The sequence below is a fragment of the Physeter macrocephalus genome, chromosome 5 (assembly GCF_002837175.3).
Source record: "Physeter macrocephalus isolate SW-GA chromosome 5, ASM283717v5, whole genome shotgun sequence".
Classification (NCBI taxonomy): Eukaryota; Metazoa; Chordata; class Mammalia; order Artiodactyla; family Physeteridae; genus Physeter; species Physeter macrocephalus.
In genome coordinates this window covers 91146028-91167120 of record NC_041218.1, presented here as the reverse complement: position 1 = coordinate 91167120, position 21093 = coordinate 91146028, and the positions used below count along the sequence as shown (strand labels likewise).

Sequence of the window (21093 nt, the reverse complement as noted above, 5' to 3'; positions counted from 1 at the left end):
CGCGGCATGTGGGATCTTCCCGGACCGGGGCACGAACCTGCGTCCCCTGCGTCGGCAAGCGGACTCTCAACCACTGTGCCACCAGCGAAGCCCGTCCTCTACCTCTTTGAGGCAGTGTTGTGAGGGTTAAAAGCTCAGGCAGAAGGGGGGAATTCCCTGGCGGTCCAGTGGTTAGGACTAAACGCTTTCACTGCCTAGGGCCTGGGTTCAGTCCCTGGTCGAGGAACTAAGATCCTGCAAGCTTTGCAGTTCAGCCAAAAAAAAAAAAAAAAGCGCAAAACAAAAGAAAACCCCTCAGGCACTGAAGTCAGATTTCAGTTCTGAGCCTCACATTAGTCATCTGTGAAATGGAAAGGATAACACCAACCTCACAGGGGTGGTGAAAATGAAGTAAGAAAAAATCTATGCAATACCTGTTTCTATGCCTAGCAGATAGAAGTGCTCAATAAATGGAAAGTAATATATTAAAGTTAGAATATAGTAACCAGAGAAAAAAATTGTTGCCAGGAAGAAAACTGAATAAATAATAATCACTATTATTAGATAATAAAAGATAATATTTTCAATCTTGCTAATGTTCAGAGGACATTGATAATGAAGATGCTAATTGTACTGTGAGCCAGAATATTTAAGAGAAGGCTGTATCACCCTTTGAATTTGTAGCTAATTCGGCAGAACAGCAGCCATGGGACCCTGTAAATTTTACACGCCAAAGATAATGTAAAATAGCTAAGGAAAATGACATCAGATTTATTCAGGACCAAAATTGCATTAACATGCCCAAGTATAAAGTCAGTATATAATCCATTCAGAATTCCTAACCAACGGTTTTTATAACATAAGAATGTTTCCTAGCTTCAGAGTAGCCCACTGTTACCACCACAGGACCACCTAAAGAAAATAACCCTCAGTTTATAGTTTAAAGGTGGAAGAATGACTTGAATCCAAAATGTTTAAAGAACTGTTACGACTCAAAAACAAAAAGGCAGATAACCGAAAAATGGTCAAAGAATCTGAGTAGACATTTCTCCATAGAACATAGACTAATGGCCAATAAGCACATAAAAAGATGCTTGACATCACTAAGGAATCACTAATCACTGGGAAAAAGCAGTTCAAAACCACAATGAGATACTACTTCACACCCAGTACAATGGCTAAAATCAGAAAGACAGACAATAAATAAGTATGGGTGGGGGACTTCCTTGGTGGTGTAGTGGTTAAGAATCCACCTGCCGGGCTTCCTTGGTGGCGCAGTGGTTAGGAGTCCACCTGTCAATGCAGGGGACTCGGGTTCGAGCTCTGGTCCGGGAGGATCCCACATGCCACGGAGCAACTCAGCCCCTGTGCCACAACTGCTGAACCTGCGTGCTGCAACTGCTGAAGCCCACATGCCTAGAGCCTGTGCTCTGCAACATGAGAGGCCACTGCAATGAGAGGCCCGCACACCGCAGTGAGGAGTGGCCCACGCTCACCATAACTAGAGAGAGCCCACACACAGCAACCAACACCCAGTGCAGCCAGAAATAAAAATAATAAAATAAATAAACAAATAAATAAAAAAGAATCCGTCTGCCAAAGCAGGGGACATGGGTCCAATCTCTGGTCCGGGAAGATCCCACATGCCGTGGCGCAACTAAGCCCATGCGGCAGGTGTACTGAGCCTGTGCTCTAGAGCCCATAAGCCACAACTACTGAAGCCCGTGCCCCCTAGAGCCCACATGCCTCGACTACTGAGCCCGTGCACCGCAACTACTGAAGCCTGCACACCTAGAGCCCATGCTCTGCGACAAGAGAAGCCACTGCAACGAAGAGTAGACCCGGCTCGCCTCAACTAGAGAAAGCCCACGTGTAGCAACAAAGACCCAATGCAGCCAAAGGAAAAAAAAAAAGTATTGGTGAGGACGTGGAGAACTTGGAACTCTCATGACCTGCGGGTGGAAATCTAAAATGGTACAGCCTTTTTGGGAAATAGTCTGGCTTTTCCCCACACAGTTAAATAATAGGGTTACCATATGACCTAGCTATTGCGTTCCTAGGAATATACTCAAGAGAATTGAATACATATGTCCAACATGAAAATTTACACTGATATTTATAGCAGCCAAAATTATGGAAACAATCCAGATGTCTATCAGCTGATAGATGGACAAACAAAATGTGGCATATTAATACAATGGAACATTATTCAGCAATAAAAGGGAATGAAGGACTGATACATGCTATGACTTGAATGAACCTTGAAAACATGCCCAGTGAAAGAAGCTAGTCACAAACGGCAACATAGTGTATGATTCATTATGTATGAAATGTCCAGGCTAGGCAAATCCATAGAATCAGGAAGTTGATGGGGCAGAGGTCATGGAGAATAAGTGGCTGCTGATGGGTTAGGGTTAGGATTTCTTTTCGGGGTGATGAAAATGTTCTAAAATTGATTGTGTAATGTTGCACAATTCTGGAGTATACTAAAAGTCATTGAGTTGTGCACTTAAAGGATAAATTATGTGGTATGTGAGTTATACCTCAGTAAAACTGTTTTTAAAAAAAGTGGAATAAATCCTAATATATATGGTCAGGTGATTTTTGACAAGGGTGACAAGATCATTCAATTGGCGAAAGGACAGCTTTTCAACAAGTAAGTGTTGGGGATACTGGCTATCCACCTGCAAGAAAAAGAAAATGAAGTTGGAACTTTACTTTTACACCATATTAAAAAACTTAGGGCTTCTCTGGTGGCACAGTGGTTAAGAATCCGCCTGCCAATGCAGGGGACACAGGTTCGAGCCCTGGTCCGGGAAGATCCCACGCGCCGCGGAGCAACTAAGCCCGTGCGCCACAACTACTGAGCCTGCACTGTAGAGCCCGCGAGCCACAAATACTGAAGCCCGCGTGCCTAGAGCCCGTGCTCCACAAGAGGAGCCACCACAATGAGAAGCCCATGCACCGCAACGAAGAGTAGCCCCCGCTCGCTGCAACTAGAGAAAGCCCGCACGTAGCAATGAAGACCCAACGTAGCCAAAAATAATAAATAAATAAATTTATTTTTTAAAAAAATAAAAAAAATTAAAAAGGTGGAAGAAGGAAAGATAATGTCAGAAAAGTAGAAAACATTTTAATGTGTGGTGAGCCAGATAGGATGGCTTGTTATAAACCAAATATATCCATCTTTAATATGGCGATATATACTGAACCTTCACGTGTGTGGTAGTATCTTAAAAGTGTTAAAAAGTCCCGTAGTTAAGAAATTTTAATATATTACACCAGATGTTGGCAGACTTTCTCCGTAAAGGTAAATATTTAGGCTTTGTGAGCCATAGAGTGTGTGTAGCAGCTACTCAGCACTGCTGTTACAGTGTGAAAGCAGCCAGAAATAGTCCTAGTCTTGAATTAATACTGTACTCTTTGGAAATGTTACTGAAGGCCTAGCCAGCAGAATAACGTGTCTGTCACTCAGGAGTATATTTAAAGACTGATAGAGCATGGCTTGTTCCAGGACTTCAAGGATGGCCAGCAGTGGGATATCTATTAATCTAATTCATTGCATTAGTAGGTTAAATATTCATATGATCTCATCAGTAGATAAAACAGCATTTTATATAATTTAATACACAGAAATATCTCATATAGATTAACTTAAACGTGAAAAATAAAAACCCTAGTTAAGTAGAAAAACAGAAAAATTAATAGCAGGGATTTTTATTTTCTTATGGTAGGGAAGGCCTTTCTAAGTATGACTCCAAGAGCAGAAATCTTAACTAGAAAAAAAGTTCAGATATGATACACGAAATACAACCTCTGTGTGATAAAAGAGTATAATAAAAGTTAAAGAAAAAACTGCATACACTTAAAGATCAAGTAAGTCTTGAAAACTACACTCTGAAGTGTTAACAGTGTTTATTTTTTAAAGGTTAGATATCAGGTAACCTTTCTTATGTACTGTTTAATTTTAAAGAAGCATGTATAACTTATAATCAGCAAATGTAAAGACACTTCCATTTTGACAAGAATAATAGAGAAGGATAAATTGTATTTATTCTGTTTATCTAGGCAAGAAAGTATTTAACACGGGAGACTTTTTTTGAGAAGTTTCAAATAAGTTTTAGTATATAAAGACAACTTTGATTTATACAGATAATACCGTGTATAACAGCATGACTAGGTAGTATTTATACTATAACAGCTTTCTAAAACTGTGAAATGATATTAAATGTTATGAGTAAACATTATATTTTTAATTTTCTTCTGTTAAGTTCTTTTGACATTTACATTTGAAACCTATGTTATTGTATTAGTTTTTCTGCTTATTTTAAGTTTAATAAAATATATAAAGTTAATATGGTTTGTTACTCCACAGGCTTGGGCAAATAAAATTCATCTTAATGCAAAATTAAGTAAAATAAATGCTGTTTAATTTTAGAGCTATACTACAAAATTCCTGGGCTGAAGTCATGGATTTAATATTGAAACCCCGTTCTGGAGGTGAGAATAAACATAATCTTAAGGAAAAAAAAAGAATATATGACTAGGTATTCATGGAATTGCTTTGAAGTATAGATACAAATTGGGGTCATTATTTCAGAATTTTTAAAACTGCTTTTAAAGTAAAAAGTGTAGTTTATGTCTTTTTTTACACAAGTTTTATGTATATATTTGAGATTTATAATTTATATCTTATTTTCAGGTCTTTAGCTCATCTAATGTATTAATCCATAAATGAATACATTCATTTCCTTTTCTCCATGCAGTATTAAATCTCTGAACATATAGGAATCCAAACAGATTTCACTGGTGGTTAATTTGTTAAAGCAAAATGTAATACAGTATAAAAACTTGGCAAAAACACACTGAGGATTTTTAAGTTTGAAGAGTTCATTAAAAACTCTAATGTCATACTGTATGGAAAAGGATTTAAGTACTACTTTACAAATCAGCAAAATAATTATGCCCACTTTGGATAATTATTCATTTGCAAGTTAAAAGAGATAAGATTGTCTAATTTTACGGAACGTAACCCATTAAATTTGACAATACAACAGAAAAAGAGAGGGAAGGAAGAAAGGACTACCAAGGTTTTGTCTGATGTTGAGTCAGCTTGATACGGAACAATCATTGGCTTTAAGTCCTAGGGTGGTAGCATGTTGAAAGCCATCTAGTTCTGTAAACTTTCTGCCCTTCCCATCTTTTCACTTTCTGATGGTTATTCTCAGGTGACCCAAAGCTCTTCAGAGTATCTCTCTTACAAATAGCACTTTCTAATTTTGTGTTCTCTGTGAAGTGTTTTAAGTTATAGAACTGTCTTTTGGATAAATTGTTTAATCACAGCTTTTTTTCCCCCCACCAGCTGAAAAGGGGTACTTGGTTAAATGCAGGGAGGAATGGGCAAAGACCAAAGACCCAGCCGCTGCCCTCCGAAAACTACCTGTCAAAAGGTGTGTGGAAGGGCAGCTTCTTCGAGGACTTTCAAAATACGGACTGAAGAATATAGTCTCTGCATTTGGCATAGTGAGTGCAATTTGTGAAGTCAGGCACTGACTCGAGGTGGCTCAATGCTTTGAACTTTTAATCTTTAAATATTTTACTAAATTTTGGAAGAACAGAAGGTAAATAAGGATCCTTTGGTGATCTCTGAGAGGGGTATTGCCTGCGGGATCCTTGCTCAGACCCTGGGTGGTGATAGGGGAGGGTGGTGGGTGCAGGCAGTGGGGCAGTGGTTGTTAACATGCAAGGCACGAGGAAAGCATCTGTGTGGAAAATACCTACAAGGAAGTTTAAATTAACTATCTTGGTATTTGAGAAATTCAGAACCCATCATAGAGTTCATTTCTTAGTCACTGTCTAGCATCAGAGCTGTAACCTGCTTCAGTGAGAGGGTTGCACAGTAAGTGGTCTCAGTGACTACATTTTAGTGTGGTTTCTCTGTGGTGATTCAAGACTGGGTAGCATCATGGTAAGTGTAGCCTATACTGGTGTTTGGGTACTATAATACAGATAGACTAAAGTTTAACTCCTAACTGTAAGTCTTGATCACTCCCCCAGATGTACAAAAAAATCAGGATTCCTGCTGTAGGAAATTAGTGGTCAGTTCAGTCATACAGGCTTTCTCCTTCCATAGAATTAGAAAGCACTGTTAGCTCTGTGATTGAGGTGTCAACTCCTTGAGTTTCAAGTCTGTATCTTTGATTTAGGGTATGAATTCCAAAGCACTTGCTCTCTTCACGTGAACGTCTGAACTGTGGGTGCAAAACGGGAGCCACCACAGCTGCTGCTGATCATGAACACCCTCTAGTCTGAGGGGTTCCGTCTCTAAAATTGGTGGCTGTGTGTCAGTTACTGTTTCTATAGGCTGTTAGAAAAATGGGAGATTGAAGTTACGAGTTTCTTGTACTAGGGGCACCACTAAACAAGTGGGGTGTCTTGGAAAGTACAGTACTTTTAATATTCAGAATGTATTTTTTTTTCTCTCCCATCAGATACCAAGAAACAATCGCTTAATGTATATTCATAGCTATCAGAGCTATGTGTGGAACAACATGGTGAGCAAGAGGATCGAAGAGTACGGCCTGAACCCTGTCCCGGGGGACCTTGTTCTCAAAGGAGGTAAAAGGGCAGACACCTTCCTTGCTCACCCAAACTTGGGTTCAGTTATTTGACACGAGTGCTTAAAATCCAGCCTGGCTGCTGGTTAAGATAGCTGTCTGGTAAGCTTGAAATGGAAAGGCATTGTAAGCTCAGACTGACTGGTATGGATCTGTTATATGTAATGAAAAATAGGCATCTGATTTGAAAATATGCACCTGACTCTCTCTGGGCTTCCATTTTCTCAACTAGGATAAGATTTGGACTAAGTGTTGCCTAAGATCCCTTTGCAAACCCTAATCTGGGTCTAGCTAATACTTCTCTACGCTTCTGGGTGTACTTCAGCCTCCCTGCTCTTGTTGGCCAGTCTTAAAGGGTTTCTTTAAGTCAACACAAGACTGGAGCGCACTTTACATGGGGCTGTGATATCATAGATATTTAGTGCACACTCCGTGCCTGAAATGTTCATAAGACACGCAAACAGTCCCATCTGCTGTTGAGCCCTTACTGTGTGCCAGGCCTTGTGCTAAGTAAGCCCTTTACCTGCATCTTCTAGTTTAAAGCTCATAGTATCACTGTGAGGCATTCTCTCTGTTCCTCACACGAGGTTCAGTCACTTGCCCCAAGGTTCCACAGCTGGTTAAAAAATAAAGAGAAGGCTGGGACTTCCCTGGCGGGCCAGTGGTTAAGACTCCACGCTTCCACCGCTGGGGACATGGATTCGATCCCTGGTCGGGGAACTAAGATTCCACATGCCACTCAGTGTGGCCAAAAATAAATAAATAAATAAACATTAATTTTTTTAAAAAATAAAAGAGAATCACATCAAGTCTGTTTCCAAAGTCCATGTTCTTCCTGGCTACTTCCTGGAGATAGTCTGCTCATCTGCAGGTGTGCCCAGTAAATGCACTAAAGCTTTTCATTTGTATGGAAATTTTAATTAATCTTTTCCTGATTTAATTTTTCCTCACCCATTATTGATCACATCTGGTGTATTTTAATGTCCCCTGTGCTACTACATTTCATCCTCTAAATACAGATGGGTTTTTTTTTCCATTGTTTATGCTTTTAGCAAAATGCATTCATCTGTGATAACTTTTCAATAGTATTTTGTAGTGTTGTCTGATGAGGAAAAAGAAGCTAAAAGCCAGGAGTCCTAAAACGTGAGGGTGCAGCTGAGAAATAGATTATTTTTAGTTTTCTACTTTTTCTGAATCCACGATATTTATTTTTCGGGTAGAATAGAAAAGACAGAAAGGCATATATTCCAAATTAATTTCTCTAAGCTTCATGGGGCACTGAACCTGGGCGCACTTGCATTTCTGATTGCTTAGATGTGTAATTAGAAGGTTGGGCTTATGGAAATACTGCCTGTTTTCTTAATTCTTCTTAATTTATCCATTGGTGTATTTTCAGCCACAGCCACCTGTATTGAGGAAGACGATGTTAATAATTACTCCATACATGATGTGGTAATGCCCTTGCCCGGTTTTGATGTTATCTACCCCCAGCATAAAAGTAAGTTCCCTCTGGGGAAGATAGTTAAAGTCGGACATAATTAAGCCACTGGCAGCCAAGAGTTGAGAGAGGGAAAAAAGAATCAGTATTTTAAATATGATTTTAGAACCTTAATTTCCATCCGACTTGAAAAAAATGTTTAGATTTCAAACATACATAAGCCGTGTTTGCTTATAAAAGTCTCCCTGAAATAGATGCATTCAGATGGATGATTTAAATTAAGAAACCAGGTGGTGGGGATGGTGATAGTGTTGGTATCATTATTGTTGTGGCTGTTATTATTGGCACTGTTATTTAAAATTTCTGAAATTGACTAATTCTTACTAAGGATGGAAGGGTTTGGAAAGAGTCATTGAGAAAGAGAATGGATAATTCTACTTTAACATTGCTTTTTTTAACCTTTTTTTTAAACCGCGTTAAGTAATATCTGTTCATTGTGTTTTAAGAGTCAATGGGCTCAGAAGTTTATAAACTGGAAACTTAGCATTCCCTACCCTTATTTCCCATTCCCCAGAGGCTGATAAGAATTACTTCTGTACCTTCATGGATGCCATTTTGACAGGGGAATTGGAACTTTTACTGTTGAAGGTTCAGAAATTGAAAAAAAAAATAAAGCAGCCCTGAGCATGGGACTACCCTGGTGGAACTGACCCTGGAAGTTTACTCCTCACCAGGGCTGGTCTGTCAGAGGTGTTTTCCTGTTAAAACATCTTTTCTCTCAAGAGCCCAGAATTAGTTAACTTATCAACATTATATTCCTTGAAATTACAGAATGATTAGGATTAACACCTTTCTTTGATAAGGCAAATATTTGTAAAAGAGTTGAGTGATAGTCTGCCATTTACATGTTGACTAATCAAACTGCTCTGTGAGGTTGGCCTCATGGAGGGAAAAGGACTAGACAAGAGGAGGGAGAATGAATAAGGGTGGTAGACAAGGGAGGGGTGGCCTGCCTGTGCTGCGTAGATGGCACAGATGGTGCAGCGAGGAACCGGAGACCAGTACCAAGAGGTAGAGAAGGAAGGTGCTGAGATGCTTGGAGCCACACTTGCCCTCTTTCCGAGAGAGAAAAAGAAAGCATTCTTTTCTTCTTTCTGGTACCTCTCAAGGTCAGAAACTTTGGACTACTTAGTATTGGTTAAAACATACATTCAGCATAGCCTTTGACAGAGCCGATTGTGGAGACCTCGTGGCCAAGACAGGGGCTCACAGACTGGCTGGGTGGTGGTTCAGGCGTGTGGATTCATGACGTAGGCACACTTGGCGTCAGCAGTGCTCAGTTAGGGATCCTTGCTGTCCTCACAAGTGGGTCGTGAGGGAGTCTTTCCTTGACCCTGGTCTAACCAACGTTTTTTACGAATGACGTGAGTAGAGAAATCTGCTTATCATAGTATAACCCAAAATAGTTAATATTTGCAAGTAGTATAACCCAAAATAGTTAATATTAATTATATGGAAAATAAGTATTTAAAAAGAACTGCAGAGGGCATTTAATAGGGTTAAATGTAAATTCTCATGTTTATGCTCAAAGGTCAAGTGTACAGATGGAAAAGGCCAGTTTGGTGGTAGTCTACATAAAAAGTATCCGGTGTTACTATTAACGTAAGCCTGTTACCCAAGGCAGATGAGGGGTCGGTGGGGAGTACAGAAATATCAAAGGAGGGACAGTTGGAGGAACTTGTTGGTCTAGAGGAGATCATGGCTTAAAGGCCCAGTACTTAAGAACACATGTGGAAGAAGGCAATTAATCTGTGTTCCAAAGCAGTTGACACGAAAACATATTTCAGCTTGGCACATAAAACATTTTCCAATAATTGCATGCCTCACAAAGTAGTAGCTCCCCGTAAATGGCAACGTGCAAGCAAAGGCTGGATGACTGTCTCTCTCTGGTGTTATAAAAAAGTTTCTACATCAGGTGCGAGGGTGAGCCAGATGGTGTTCCCAGGTCTCTTATTTTTATACATTTATTTATAACTACCTTCTTCTGGAAGGAGCTTGAGGCTCTGTATATGGTCTCTTCCAACTCTGAGTACGTATACATTGTAGTTGAGAAACTTCTGATGAAATGGCCTTTTGTAGCCACCTTGGGACCCTTAACCCCAGATACTGTGCCTGGTTGCAAAAATAACCTACAAGTTGGCCAAACCTAAACTGGAGACACCTAGTACTAGTTAGTAAGTCAGTACGTTTTAATTCCAGAGAACAGACTGGATTGTAAATTGAGATGATTAATTTTGTTAAGGTGACAGAATTTACGTTACTCTCTACAGTTCAAGGTAGCTTGTTGACATGCTGCATTCCAACTGATTTTGTTTTATATTAGTTAGTGAAGCCTACAGGGAAATGCTCACAGCGGACAATCTTGATATTGACAACATGAGACACAAAATTAGAGATTATTCCTTATCAGGGGCCTACCGAAAGATCATTATTCGTCCTCAGAATGTCAGCTGGTGAGTAATAATCTGGAATGAAATAGAACTGAACTACTAGATTTTAACCTTTTTCATTATATAAATATTTGTCATTGCTTACAGCCTGGCATAAAAGTGTTATTGTTGTTATTAAGTACTATTCTAATTACTGCTACTACCTGGTATTTTTCAAATTATCAGGAGATAAATGAATTCAAATATATAGTGAAAGTGGCTAAGTTTACATCTTACTGACATTGCTAAATTATTGAAGAGATGTGCAGAGAATGAACTTTTTTCCTATTCCTAAAAAAACTGAGATTTTCAAATTATCTTACTCAGAATTAGCTGTGAGTTCCACACTGATATGGTTGTTTCATTATCATGTTTCTAGAGAGAAAAAGATACTTGTATTAACCCATTTTAAAATACTTTAATACCTAGTATTATGTAAAGCTTTATTTGATAATTAAAAAAATTAAAGCCTGGACTAGTTACCCACTGTCAGGAAATTCTCTCTTCCTTCTCTCCATCTCTTCTCCCTTTTCCTCTTCCCTCCTCTTCTCTGGATTGTGGGAAGAGGCTGACAGAGTTGGCCTCCATCTTGCCAGAGAGCAGTTTCTCACGGTAACATGGTGTTTTTAGTGGTGATAACCGCTCTGGAGAAAGTACAGATGCTGTGATTAATTCAATTGCATCTCTGCCAAGTGAAGTTTACTACTTACCAACTACATACAAAAGGAATTTCCATCCTAGGGAAACATTTTTTATTTTTAGCATAGGCTGGCATCATCTGTCACCCTGCTATATAGTATTTATATATAAAATATGGCCGTATTCTGTTATTGAATACTCCCACCTAGAAGTATTTACACTAGGCCTGTGTGTTTTCCTTGCTAAATAAATGGTGATGAGTAACTTAGTGCCTGTTATGGAAATTCACATTCACACTTTTCTTTATATGTTTCGAAGGGAAGTCGTTGCATATGATGATCCTAAAATTCCACTCTTCAACACAGATGTGGACCACCTAGAAGGGAAACCACCACCAGTGTTTGCTTCTGGTAAGTTTACTCAGCCATCAGTTCTGTGTCAACTTTGAAATGTTTTCTCATACAAGAACATATTAAAAAAAAAAATCTTATAATCACCACCATCTCCCAACCCACTCTATGATTTCTATTTTGTGTTTTGTCATCTTAGTTTTATGATTACAGTTGGAGGTCAGTGATTAAAACAGTATTTCCCACTGAAAATGAATGAACATTATAGAAGGTTGTGATATTAGGTGATTGAATATCCTCCCCACTCCCATAGAGAGTTAACAGAGTTGAGTGAAAACCCAGCAAGAGAGTCTAAAATGCCTTTTCATTGTCAAATTCTTGTTGCCATTCCTTTGTCTGTTTTCACCTTGTGCTGTAAATTTTTTTTTTTTTTTTTTCATTTTACGTGTGTTTCTCTCCTATGCTCTTCTGTCACCTGCCCTTTCTCTGAAGGTTCCAGGTAGAATTACTGTAGGGATTCAGCTGGATCCTTCACTCACAGATCTCTTACTTCCATGCCTCATTTTTCTGAGGCCCCATGGGAAGTAGGCTGAAGAAAGGAGCACAGTTCTTTTATCTGTATAGAGATTATGTGACTCGCCCCAGTCTGTCTGCAGCTGCCTTACTTTCTGACTGTTCTTTCTTGCCTGGCAGAAGGCAAATACAGAGCTCTGAAGATGGATTTTTCTCTCCCTCCTTCTACCTACGCGACCATGGCCATTCGCGAAGTGCTAAAAATGGATACCAGCATCAAGAACCAGACCCAGCTGAATACCACCTGGCTCCGCTGAGGCCTTTGTCTCCAGATTAGAAAATGCAGACACATGTTTGCTGGCTTCCTTTTCATTTTCCTCTTAGTACAGACCCCTATGTGGATTTTGGATCTTTGTACTAAAAGACTATTTGTATTTTTCTAAGTTTTTATTAGCTTAATTTGCAATATTTGTACATACATACAAATTTTGAGGATCCTAATTCTAGCTCAGAGAATATCAGTTGGTTAGAATATATTTCAGGTGCTTAAATCATAGTAAAACATCAGCTTTACTGGCTTTATAATCATTTAAAGGAATTTGGTTTAAAGTAGCAGTTTTAGGTTTTGCTACATTCTTCAAAGGACAACAGTAATTTTTAACGCATCCATGAATGGAGTACATAGCAATGCGTTTTAAGAGAAAATGCAACAAAACAGATCTTGGCTACGGATAAATAATTAGAGTGACCCTTCCCCCTAAAACCTGTGAATATAAATAACAGTACTCATGCTTGTTTAAATGGTGATAAAACATCCACAAGTTTAAAAACACAAAGTGATTGTCATTATCCAGCTCATGAACCAGGTTCAGGTAAGTGTTTATAGACTTTTCAGTTGCAATAGCTTTTGCATTTATTATTATCATTGGCTTGCATGAGAGTTGCATCAGTAGGGCTTTTTGTTTCTTGATGTAAACATGTGCACCTGTTTTTGTTAGTTAAGGTCTAATTTTTATTCTAGGTGCCTTTTATGTTCAGAACTCTTTCCACTGGACTGATTGATATCTGCCTGAAAATAAATGATAGAGAAGAAAGCTTTTGAAAGCTTACAAGGGCTCCTCCTATCAGCAGCATTATCCTTTGTTATTCACGGCTTAGATATTGCCAGTTCTGGCCACGCATAAAACTTTGCTCTGGTGTGAAAGCATAAATATGCCTTCCCAAAGGTGTGTGACGTAATTGTACCATCATTTCTAGAACGAAATATAATAAATATTTAAAAAAACTCAGTTCTACTGGTTATGTTAATAAATGAAATAAATACTTAAACTGAATGCAAATGAGAACGTTGGCCCTACTGAAGGCGAGAAACTAAGTGAATGAGAGATCCTCAGAAAAGGTGTGTTGTGACTGGGCGTGAGATAATATGATGGCGTGTCTAGTTGTATGACTGATTGACCATGTTAGACTGGCATCAAGGTTATTCTTACAGTAGCACCACTCACTTGCCTTCCAGCGTGCTTTCTGGATGGAAAAGAAAGGGATAGAGAAAAGCCACCCTACTCCACCATGGGAATGTGGATGACATTCGTCCTGTATCTGGCAGTGGAAACAAGGTGGAAATTTGTATTTTAGCCCTGGTATTTTAATGATGTCTGTCACATTGTCACATTGGTTAAAAAAAGATTAGAACCCTTCTGGTAAATTACCCTTTCAGCTGGCTAATTTCTAAAGAATCTTTTGCCCCACCAGGGCCAAATGTATTAAATGTATGATTTGTCTATTTGTACTTTCCAGTGCTAGCAAGTTATTCTTCACCATACTGATTAGTGAGAAAGTATTTATTGAGGGAACCTAACTCTGCATGTTGCAAGTGCATTCCGTACTTCTGCATTTAGAAATTTACATTACCAAAAAAAAAAAAAAAGTGAGGCTAAACTTATGTTTTCTTCATTTTCGAAGTATTGATACTTGTGGCTCTTTGTGACGAGTTAATTTTCCTGGCTGCATTAGCTGACTACAAGTTTGTGCATGTCTCCTCTTAAACAGCAGCGGAGACTAATGATTCAAGGCAGATTCTTAGAGCCATTTTGAGACTTGGGGACATAGCTAATGCTAGGGACTTAGTCACCTGGGAATAAATCATTGCCGTAGCATCTTGTTGTTAACAAAGTGGAGGTGGGGGGCGGGGGGCAGGATTCTCATCAGGCAGGCTTACGAAGCCTGACAGCAGCCGCATCCTCAACATAAAAGTACCTTTGAAAAAAGAAATCTTTGTTTCCTAAATTTTTGCCAGACAAATAATAAAGGATGAGTGTTTTTTATTATAATATAAAACCAGCGCTATTTACTGATGGAAAAGTAAGCTAAATAACCACCGTCTGACCATCAACTGTTTTTGTTCATGGTTTCATGTAGTAGCTTATAACTAGACTGCCATTATACTAATTAAAAAGACAGCTGGTTGATTCCCGAATCTTCGTGGTTACGTGTTGTAGATAACAACTAGACATCTATGATACTAATAAAAATTTTTTTTTTCCTGGTTGATTCCTGAATCAACCGAAAAATTGGTAGCAGCTGCAACAGCACATCAGTACTTAAAACTCCACCAGTTGTTCCAGGCTGTACAAATTAGCACAAACCGGTATGTATTGGCACTAAAGTGCATTTTGTGGCCAATTTTGCACTAAAAATTCAGGGTGTGGGTATGGGTGTATAATATAAAATAGAATATATATAAAGGTTATACTAACTTCTTATCTGTGCTAATGCATGTACATGTGGTATTTTGAAACATAAAAACAGTCTAGGAGAATGTACTGTGTGGTTAGCATGGGTGAAGAAGTGAGAACACAGCAGAAGAACCTCAAAGCCGTGGATGGCCAGGTTCTGCCCTTCATGAATTGAAGAGTGTGCCTGCATAACAAAGGGTAATTTAAAAGTTTTTCTTTGTTCAGTGAAATCTGCTTTCCTACTTTATGGGGCTACATTTCTATAGGATAAAACTTCTCTGTTTTGGATCACAAACTCCTTGGAAAATCTAAGGAAAAAGTGTGGACATTGTCTCCAGGGGAAGGAAAGGGGTAAAGCATGTATATACACACACATAGACCTATACATACACATATGTGATAACTTTTTATACAGTGTAGTATTCAGCTAAGACCCCCTGCTCTGGGTCAGTGCTTTCCAGACGTTAATATGCATAGGAATCACCTGGAGATGCTGTTACTGCAGGATGTATTTCAGGAAGTCCAGGTGGAGTCAGAACTACCTTGTGTTTCTGACAAACTCCCAGAGGTACTTGTGCTGCTGGTCTGCACACCACACTTGGGGAAGCAAGGCTCTAGACCTTTGCCGGCCAGTACAGCAGCCCTAGCCACGCGTGTTAATTTAAATTTAACTAAAATGAAGTTGAGCCTCGCAGTCACACTAGCCGCAGTTCAACAGCCCCATAGCCATCTGTGTGGTTAGTGGCTGCTGTATTGGGCAGCACTGATCTGGATAACAAAACCGTCACCAGAAATATTCCAATACGCGGGAGGTGCGACACTCAGTGATGCTAATGATTAAAGGCAAGTGCTCAGGTAATACACATTCCACAGGTGCAGGTGGGGTTACATTGCGATTAGATCCAGGGCTCACACTGATGGCTTAAGAGTTCCCACTTGAAGTAGATCGCCCTAGGGGTCTTCCTTAAACTCATTTCAATGCTTCTCATGTTCTGGTTTCCTCCTGGATCACCTGTGATCCTTGTTTCTGCCCTTGCTCTCATCTAGATACCTTGTCTAAAGGTTCAACCAAATCATACTTAAAGCTCTGAGGCCTTTTTGCTCCACAGGGGGAAATTATCCAGAACCGCTGGATAATTAAAATTATCCTTAACTGCTGTCATTTAAAACTTTTCTTCTGGCTGGCACATGCTGTAGCTTCTTATGAAAGCAACAGCTGCAGAAAGCAAGCATGGTTGGAGGGTCCGTATGATTGTGTTGTGTCTCGGAGGAGTATGGTGATGACTTTGTGTTACAGCTTTTCCACCCATAGTAAAGACTCCTGCAAAGTGACCAGTAAATAAAAGAGATGGCGACAGGGACCTATAATAGAAGTTATTCAGAGCCCTGTCTTCTGACGCATACTTACCTTCCCCTCAAAAGCTCTAAATGTTTTTCTAGAGCAACTCTTTCCAATAGAAATATCATGTGAGCTGCGTACGTAATTTGAAATGTTCTAGTAGCCACATTGAGTCTGTTTAAAAAGAGACAGGTGGGATTAATAGTATGTATTTTATTTAAACCTATATATCTAAAAGATCATTTCAACATGTAGTTAATATGCAAAGCTAAATATTTTTCAGTCTCCTTTTTGTAGTAAGTCTTTAAAATACAGTGTGTATTTTACACTTAAGAACACACCTCAGTTTGGACTAGTCACATTTCCAGTGTTCTGTAGCCACAGGTGGCCAGTGGCTACTGTGTTGGACAGGAAGGTTTTGAAAGAGCACTTCTTTATTGCATGTCATTGGCATAATGGTAAATATGCCTGCCGTATTAAGGTTTAGTTTGTCATACTGGGAATATGTAAGTTGGGAGTAAGGCTAATTAAATGTGATTTTGAAATGCTTAATTGATTATTACATTTTCTGGTGATTGGGAGTAAATGTTTTTACTGTGGGAGCACATAGCAAACATGACTGTTAATAGATGGGAAATATTTCAGGATGCTGAAATTTTCCTTAAGCTGTTCTGATGACACTCTGCAGTTTTCTCTCCTCTAAATAATGCAGAGCTAATCCTTAGTGCAGCTTCTGTTTAGATTTTAGATTCCAAATTCATGGAATATAAATTGAGGCTTCAGGGATGAGAGTGGGGTTTTGTGACTGGTTAGCACCCAGAGCTGGGAACCCAAGTTGTTTGTGCAGGCGGGGTAAGGCGATTGAAGCAGGGCTGAAGTTTCTGCCTTTTTTTTTTTATTAATAGCTTTGTTGAGATATAGTTCATATGTTGTACAATTCACTTATTTAAAGTATGTAATTCAGAGGTTTTTTAGTGTATTCAGAGCTGTGCAATCATCACCACAATCAATTTTACACCACCTTTATCACCCCAAAAAAGAAACCCCTTACCCATCAGCAATCAGTTTCCATGCCCAGCGCCTGGCAAGAACTACTTTCAGTCTCTATAGATTTGTCTATTCTGATCATTCGTATAAATGCAGTTATACAATATGTGGTCTTTTGTGACTTCTTTCACTTAGCGTAATGTTCTCAAGTTTCATCCATGGTGTAGTAGGTGTCAGTGCTTCATTCCTTTTTATTGCCACATAATATTCCATGTATGAATATACCACATTTTGTTTATCCATTCATCCATTTGATGGATGTTTGGGTTGTTTCCACCTTTTGGCTGTCATGAATAATGCTTCTAGAAACAGTTTTGTTCAAGTTTCCATGTGGATATGTGTTATTTCTTTTGGGCATATAACTAGGAGTGGAATTGCTGGGTCATATAGGAACTCTGTGTTTAATCTTCTGAGGAACTGCCAGAATGTTTTTCAAAGCATCTGCACCATTTTACATTCTTACCAGGAGTGTATGAAGGTTCCAGTTTCTCCACATCCTCACCAACACTTGTTATCCGACTGATTATAGCCACCCTAGTGGTTGTGAAGTTGTATCTCATTGTGGTTTTGACTTGCATTTCCCTAATGACTAATTATGTTGAACATCTTTTTGTGTGCTTATTGGTCTTTTTTCTATGTTTTTTGGAGAAATGTCTACTCAGATCCTTGGTCCATTTTAAAATTGAGTTATTCGTCTTTTCATGGTTGAGTTTTAAGACCTCTTTTATATTTTCTAGATACATTATCAGATATATAATTGGCATGTATTTTCTCCCAGTCCCTGTGTTTTATCACTTTCTTGGGGACTGAGTTTTAAAGGTTGCAGGAGATATTCTTTTTTGAGGTTTTGTTTGTAAACTAGTCCACAGTAACCCCAAAATGGATTTTCATGACAGGGAGGGCTCGAGGTTAAGTGCAAGAATCCCTCAACCTTAACTCTCTGGAATGAAAGGCACTTAGGCACACCTGGGAGCACTTCTCTTTCAACTCTGATCAACTCCTCCTGCAGCCTCTGAGATCTGTGTTGGCGCAAATCGCATGTGGGTAAAAGCACCCCTGCTTCTCTCTTTAGACGCCCCCAACCCACGGCTGCTCTTTTTATTGGCCACGTTCATCCTGTTTCTACATTTTTTTTCTTACTATTTACAAAAATAGTTTTCACTATGGAAGATCTGATGCCTGTTTTGACCAAGACAAAAGGTTTCACTCTTAAAAACCTTGGTCTAGAGGACTCAGTCGCTTCATTTGACAAGGAAGCCACCTTCCATTGACTTGACCCTTTGGAAAGATGATATTGTCTTAGTTGATCCTAATACCACTCTCTGTCTAATAATGTGGAGTTAAAGTCTGTTTCTTTCCTGAGCCATCCTGGCTACTTAGGGCCGGGCCCTTGTGCTTTAATTTGGAGGAAGTCATGATGTAGGTAACTCCAAAAAGTGAAAATCCAAAATTAGATATAGTTTACTTTTAAAAAATAAGTTTATTTATTTATTTATTTTTGGCACGGGCTTTCTCTAGTTGCGGCGAGCGGGGGCTGCTCTTTGTTGCAGTGCGCGGGCCTCTCATTGGGTGGCTTCTCTTGTTGCGGAGCACGGGCTCTAGGTGTGCGGGCTTCAGTGGTGGTGGCACGGAGGCTCAGTAGTTGTGGCACGCAGGCTCAGTAGTTGTGGCACGCAGGCTCAGTAGTTGTGGCGCACGGGCTTAGTTGCTCCATGGCATGTGGGATCTTCCCGGACCAGGGCTCGAACCGGTGTCCCCTGCATTGGCAGGCGGATTGTTAACGACTGTGCCACCAGGGAAGCCCTAGATATAGTGTACTTTAAATACAGCACAGCTTATTGATATCTGTAATTCTACAAAGAAAAACATATGCATCATTCATTCCACAAATGTTTATTGCATTCCTAGTACAGGCATACCTCATTTTCCTGCACTTCACAGATACTGTGATTTTTTACAAATTAAAGGTGTGTGGCAACCCTGGGTTGAGCAAGTCTATTGACATCATTTTTTCTACAGCATCTACTCATTTCACGCCTCTGTCACATTTTGGTAATTCTTACAGTATTTCAAATATTTTCATTATTTGTTATGGTGATCTGTAACCTCTGATGTTACTCTTGTAATTGTTTTGGGGCACCGCAAACCGTAGCCATGTAAGATGGTGAACATAATAAATGCTGTGTGTTTTCTGACTGCTCCACTGACCAGCTGTTCCCCAGTCTCTCTTCCTCTCCTCAGCCTCCCTATTCCCTGAGACACAACAAAATTGAAAATTGGCCAATTAATAACCCTGCATTGGCTTCTAAGTGTTCAAGTGAAAGGAAGAGTCATATGTCTCACTTTAAATCAAAAGCTAGAAATGTTACACCTAGTGAGGAAAGTATGTTGAAAGCCAAGGTAGGCTGAAAGCTATGCCTCTTGTGCCAAGAGGCAAGTTAGCCAAGTTGTGAACACAAAGGAAAAGTTCTCGAAGGAAATTGAAAGTGCTCTTCCAGTGAACACATGAATGATAAGAAAGCGAAACAGCCTTATTGCTGATATGGAGAAAGTTTTAGGGGTGCGGATAGAAGATCAGGCCAGCCCCAGCATTCCCTTAAGCCAAGTCTAATCCAGAGCAAGGTCCTAACTCTCTCCAATTCTTTCAAGGCTGTGAGAGGTGAGGAAGCTTCAGAAGAAAAACTTGAAGCTAGCAGAGGTTGGTTCATGAGGTTTAAGGAAAAAACCCATCTCCATAGCATAGAAGTTCAAGGTGAAGCAGCAAGTGCTAATGTAGAAGCTCCAGCAAGTTTTCCAGAAGATCTAGCTGAGGTAATTAATGAAGATGGCTACGCTGAACAACAGATATTCAATGTAGACAAAAACAGCCTTTTATTGAAAGAAGATGCCATCTAGAACTGTCATAGCTAAAGAGGAGAAGTCATTGCCTGGCTTCAAAGGACAGGCTGAAGACTCTTGTTAGGGGCTTAAGCAGCTGGTGTCTTTAATTTGAAGCCAATGCTCATTTACCATTCCAGAAATCCTAGGGCCCTTAAGAATTATGCTCAATCTACTTTGCCTGTGCTCTATAAATGGAACAGCAAAGCCTGGATAGCAGCACTTGTGTTTACAGCATGGCTTACTGAATATTTTAATCTCACTGTGGAGTCTTACTGCTCAGAGAAAATAGATTCCTTTCAAAATATTACTGCTCATTTACAATACACTTGGTCATCCAAGAGCCCTGTTGGAGATGTACAGCGAAATTAAATGTTTTTGTGCCTGCAAACAGAACATCCATTCTGTAGCCCATGGTTCAAGGAATAATTTCAACTTTAAAGTCTTCTTTAAGAAATACATTTTGTAAGGCTATAACTAATACAGGTTGTGATTCCTCTGATGCATCTGGGCAAAATGAATTGAACACCTGGATTCATCATTCTAGATGCCATTGAGAATATTCATGATTCATGGGGAGAGGTCAAAATATCGACATTCACAGGAGTTTGGAAGAAATTGATTCCATCCCTCATGGGTGACTTTTGAGAGGGTTCAAGACTTCCGTGGAGGAAGTAACTGCAGATGTGGTGGAAATAGCAAGAGAGCTAGCATTAGAAGTGGAGCTGAAAGATGTGACTGAATTCCTGCAATCTCATAAAACTTAACAGTTGAGGAATTGCTTCTTACGGATGAGCAAAAAAAGTGGTTTCTTGAGATGGAATCTACTCCTGGCGAGGATGCTGAAAAGACTGTTGAAATGACAACAAAGGATTTAGACTATTACATACATTTTCTAAATAATAAATAGATGATAAAGCAGTGGCAAGGTTTGAGAGCAATGACTCCAATTTTGAATGAAGTTCTGTGGGGAAAATACCGTCAAACACCAATGAGAAATTGTTCATGAAAGGAAGAGTCAATCGATGTGGCAAACTTCATCGTTGTCTTATTTTAAGAAATTGCCGTAG

General features: G+C 39.4%; 1 protein-coding gene across 7 annotated transcripts in view; it reads left to right on the top strand.

Annotated features, from left to right (window-relative positions):
• Positions 1 to 21093, top strand: part of PUS7 (pseudouridine synthase 7) — a 79285-nt gene that overhangs the window by 44376 nt on the left and 13816 nt on the right. For 4 of the 7 annotated variants that reach the window (XM_028490171.2, XM_055085079.1, XM_028490173.2 and 1 more), the window contains 9 exons: positions 4418 to 4479; positions 5342 to 5502; positions 6471 to 6597; positions 7993 to 8094; positions 10418 to 10547; positions 11481 to 11572; positions 12206 to 13251; positions 13542 to 13641; positions 14603 to 14672. In XM_028490171.2, coding sequence (XP_028345972.1) covers positions 4418 to 4479; positions 5342 to 5502; positions 6471 to 6597; positions 7993 to 8094; positions 10418 to 10547; positions 11481 to 11572; positions 12206 to 12342 — 811 coding nt within the window. In that variant the 3' untranslated portion in view covers positions 12343 to 13251; positions 13542 to 13641; positions 14603 to 14672. Of the gene's footprint in view, positions 1 to 4417; positions 4480 to 5341; positions 5503 to 6470; positions 6598 to 7992; positions 8095 to 10417; positions 10548 to 11480; positions 11573 to 12205; positions 13314 to 13541; positions 13642 to 14602; positions 14673 to 21093 lie in introns of those variants that run through there. The other 3 variants (XM_028490172.2, XM_007105797.4, XM_007105796.3) reach the window with 3 other exon arrangements.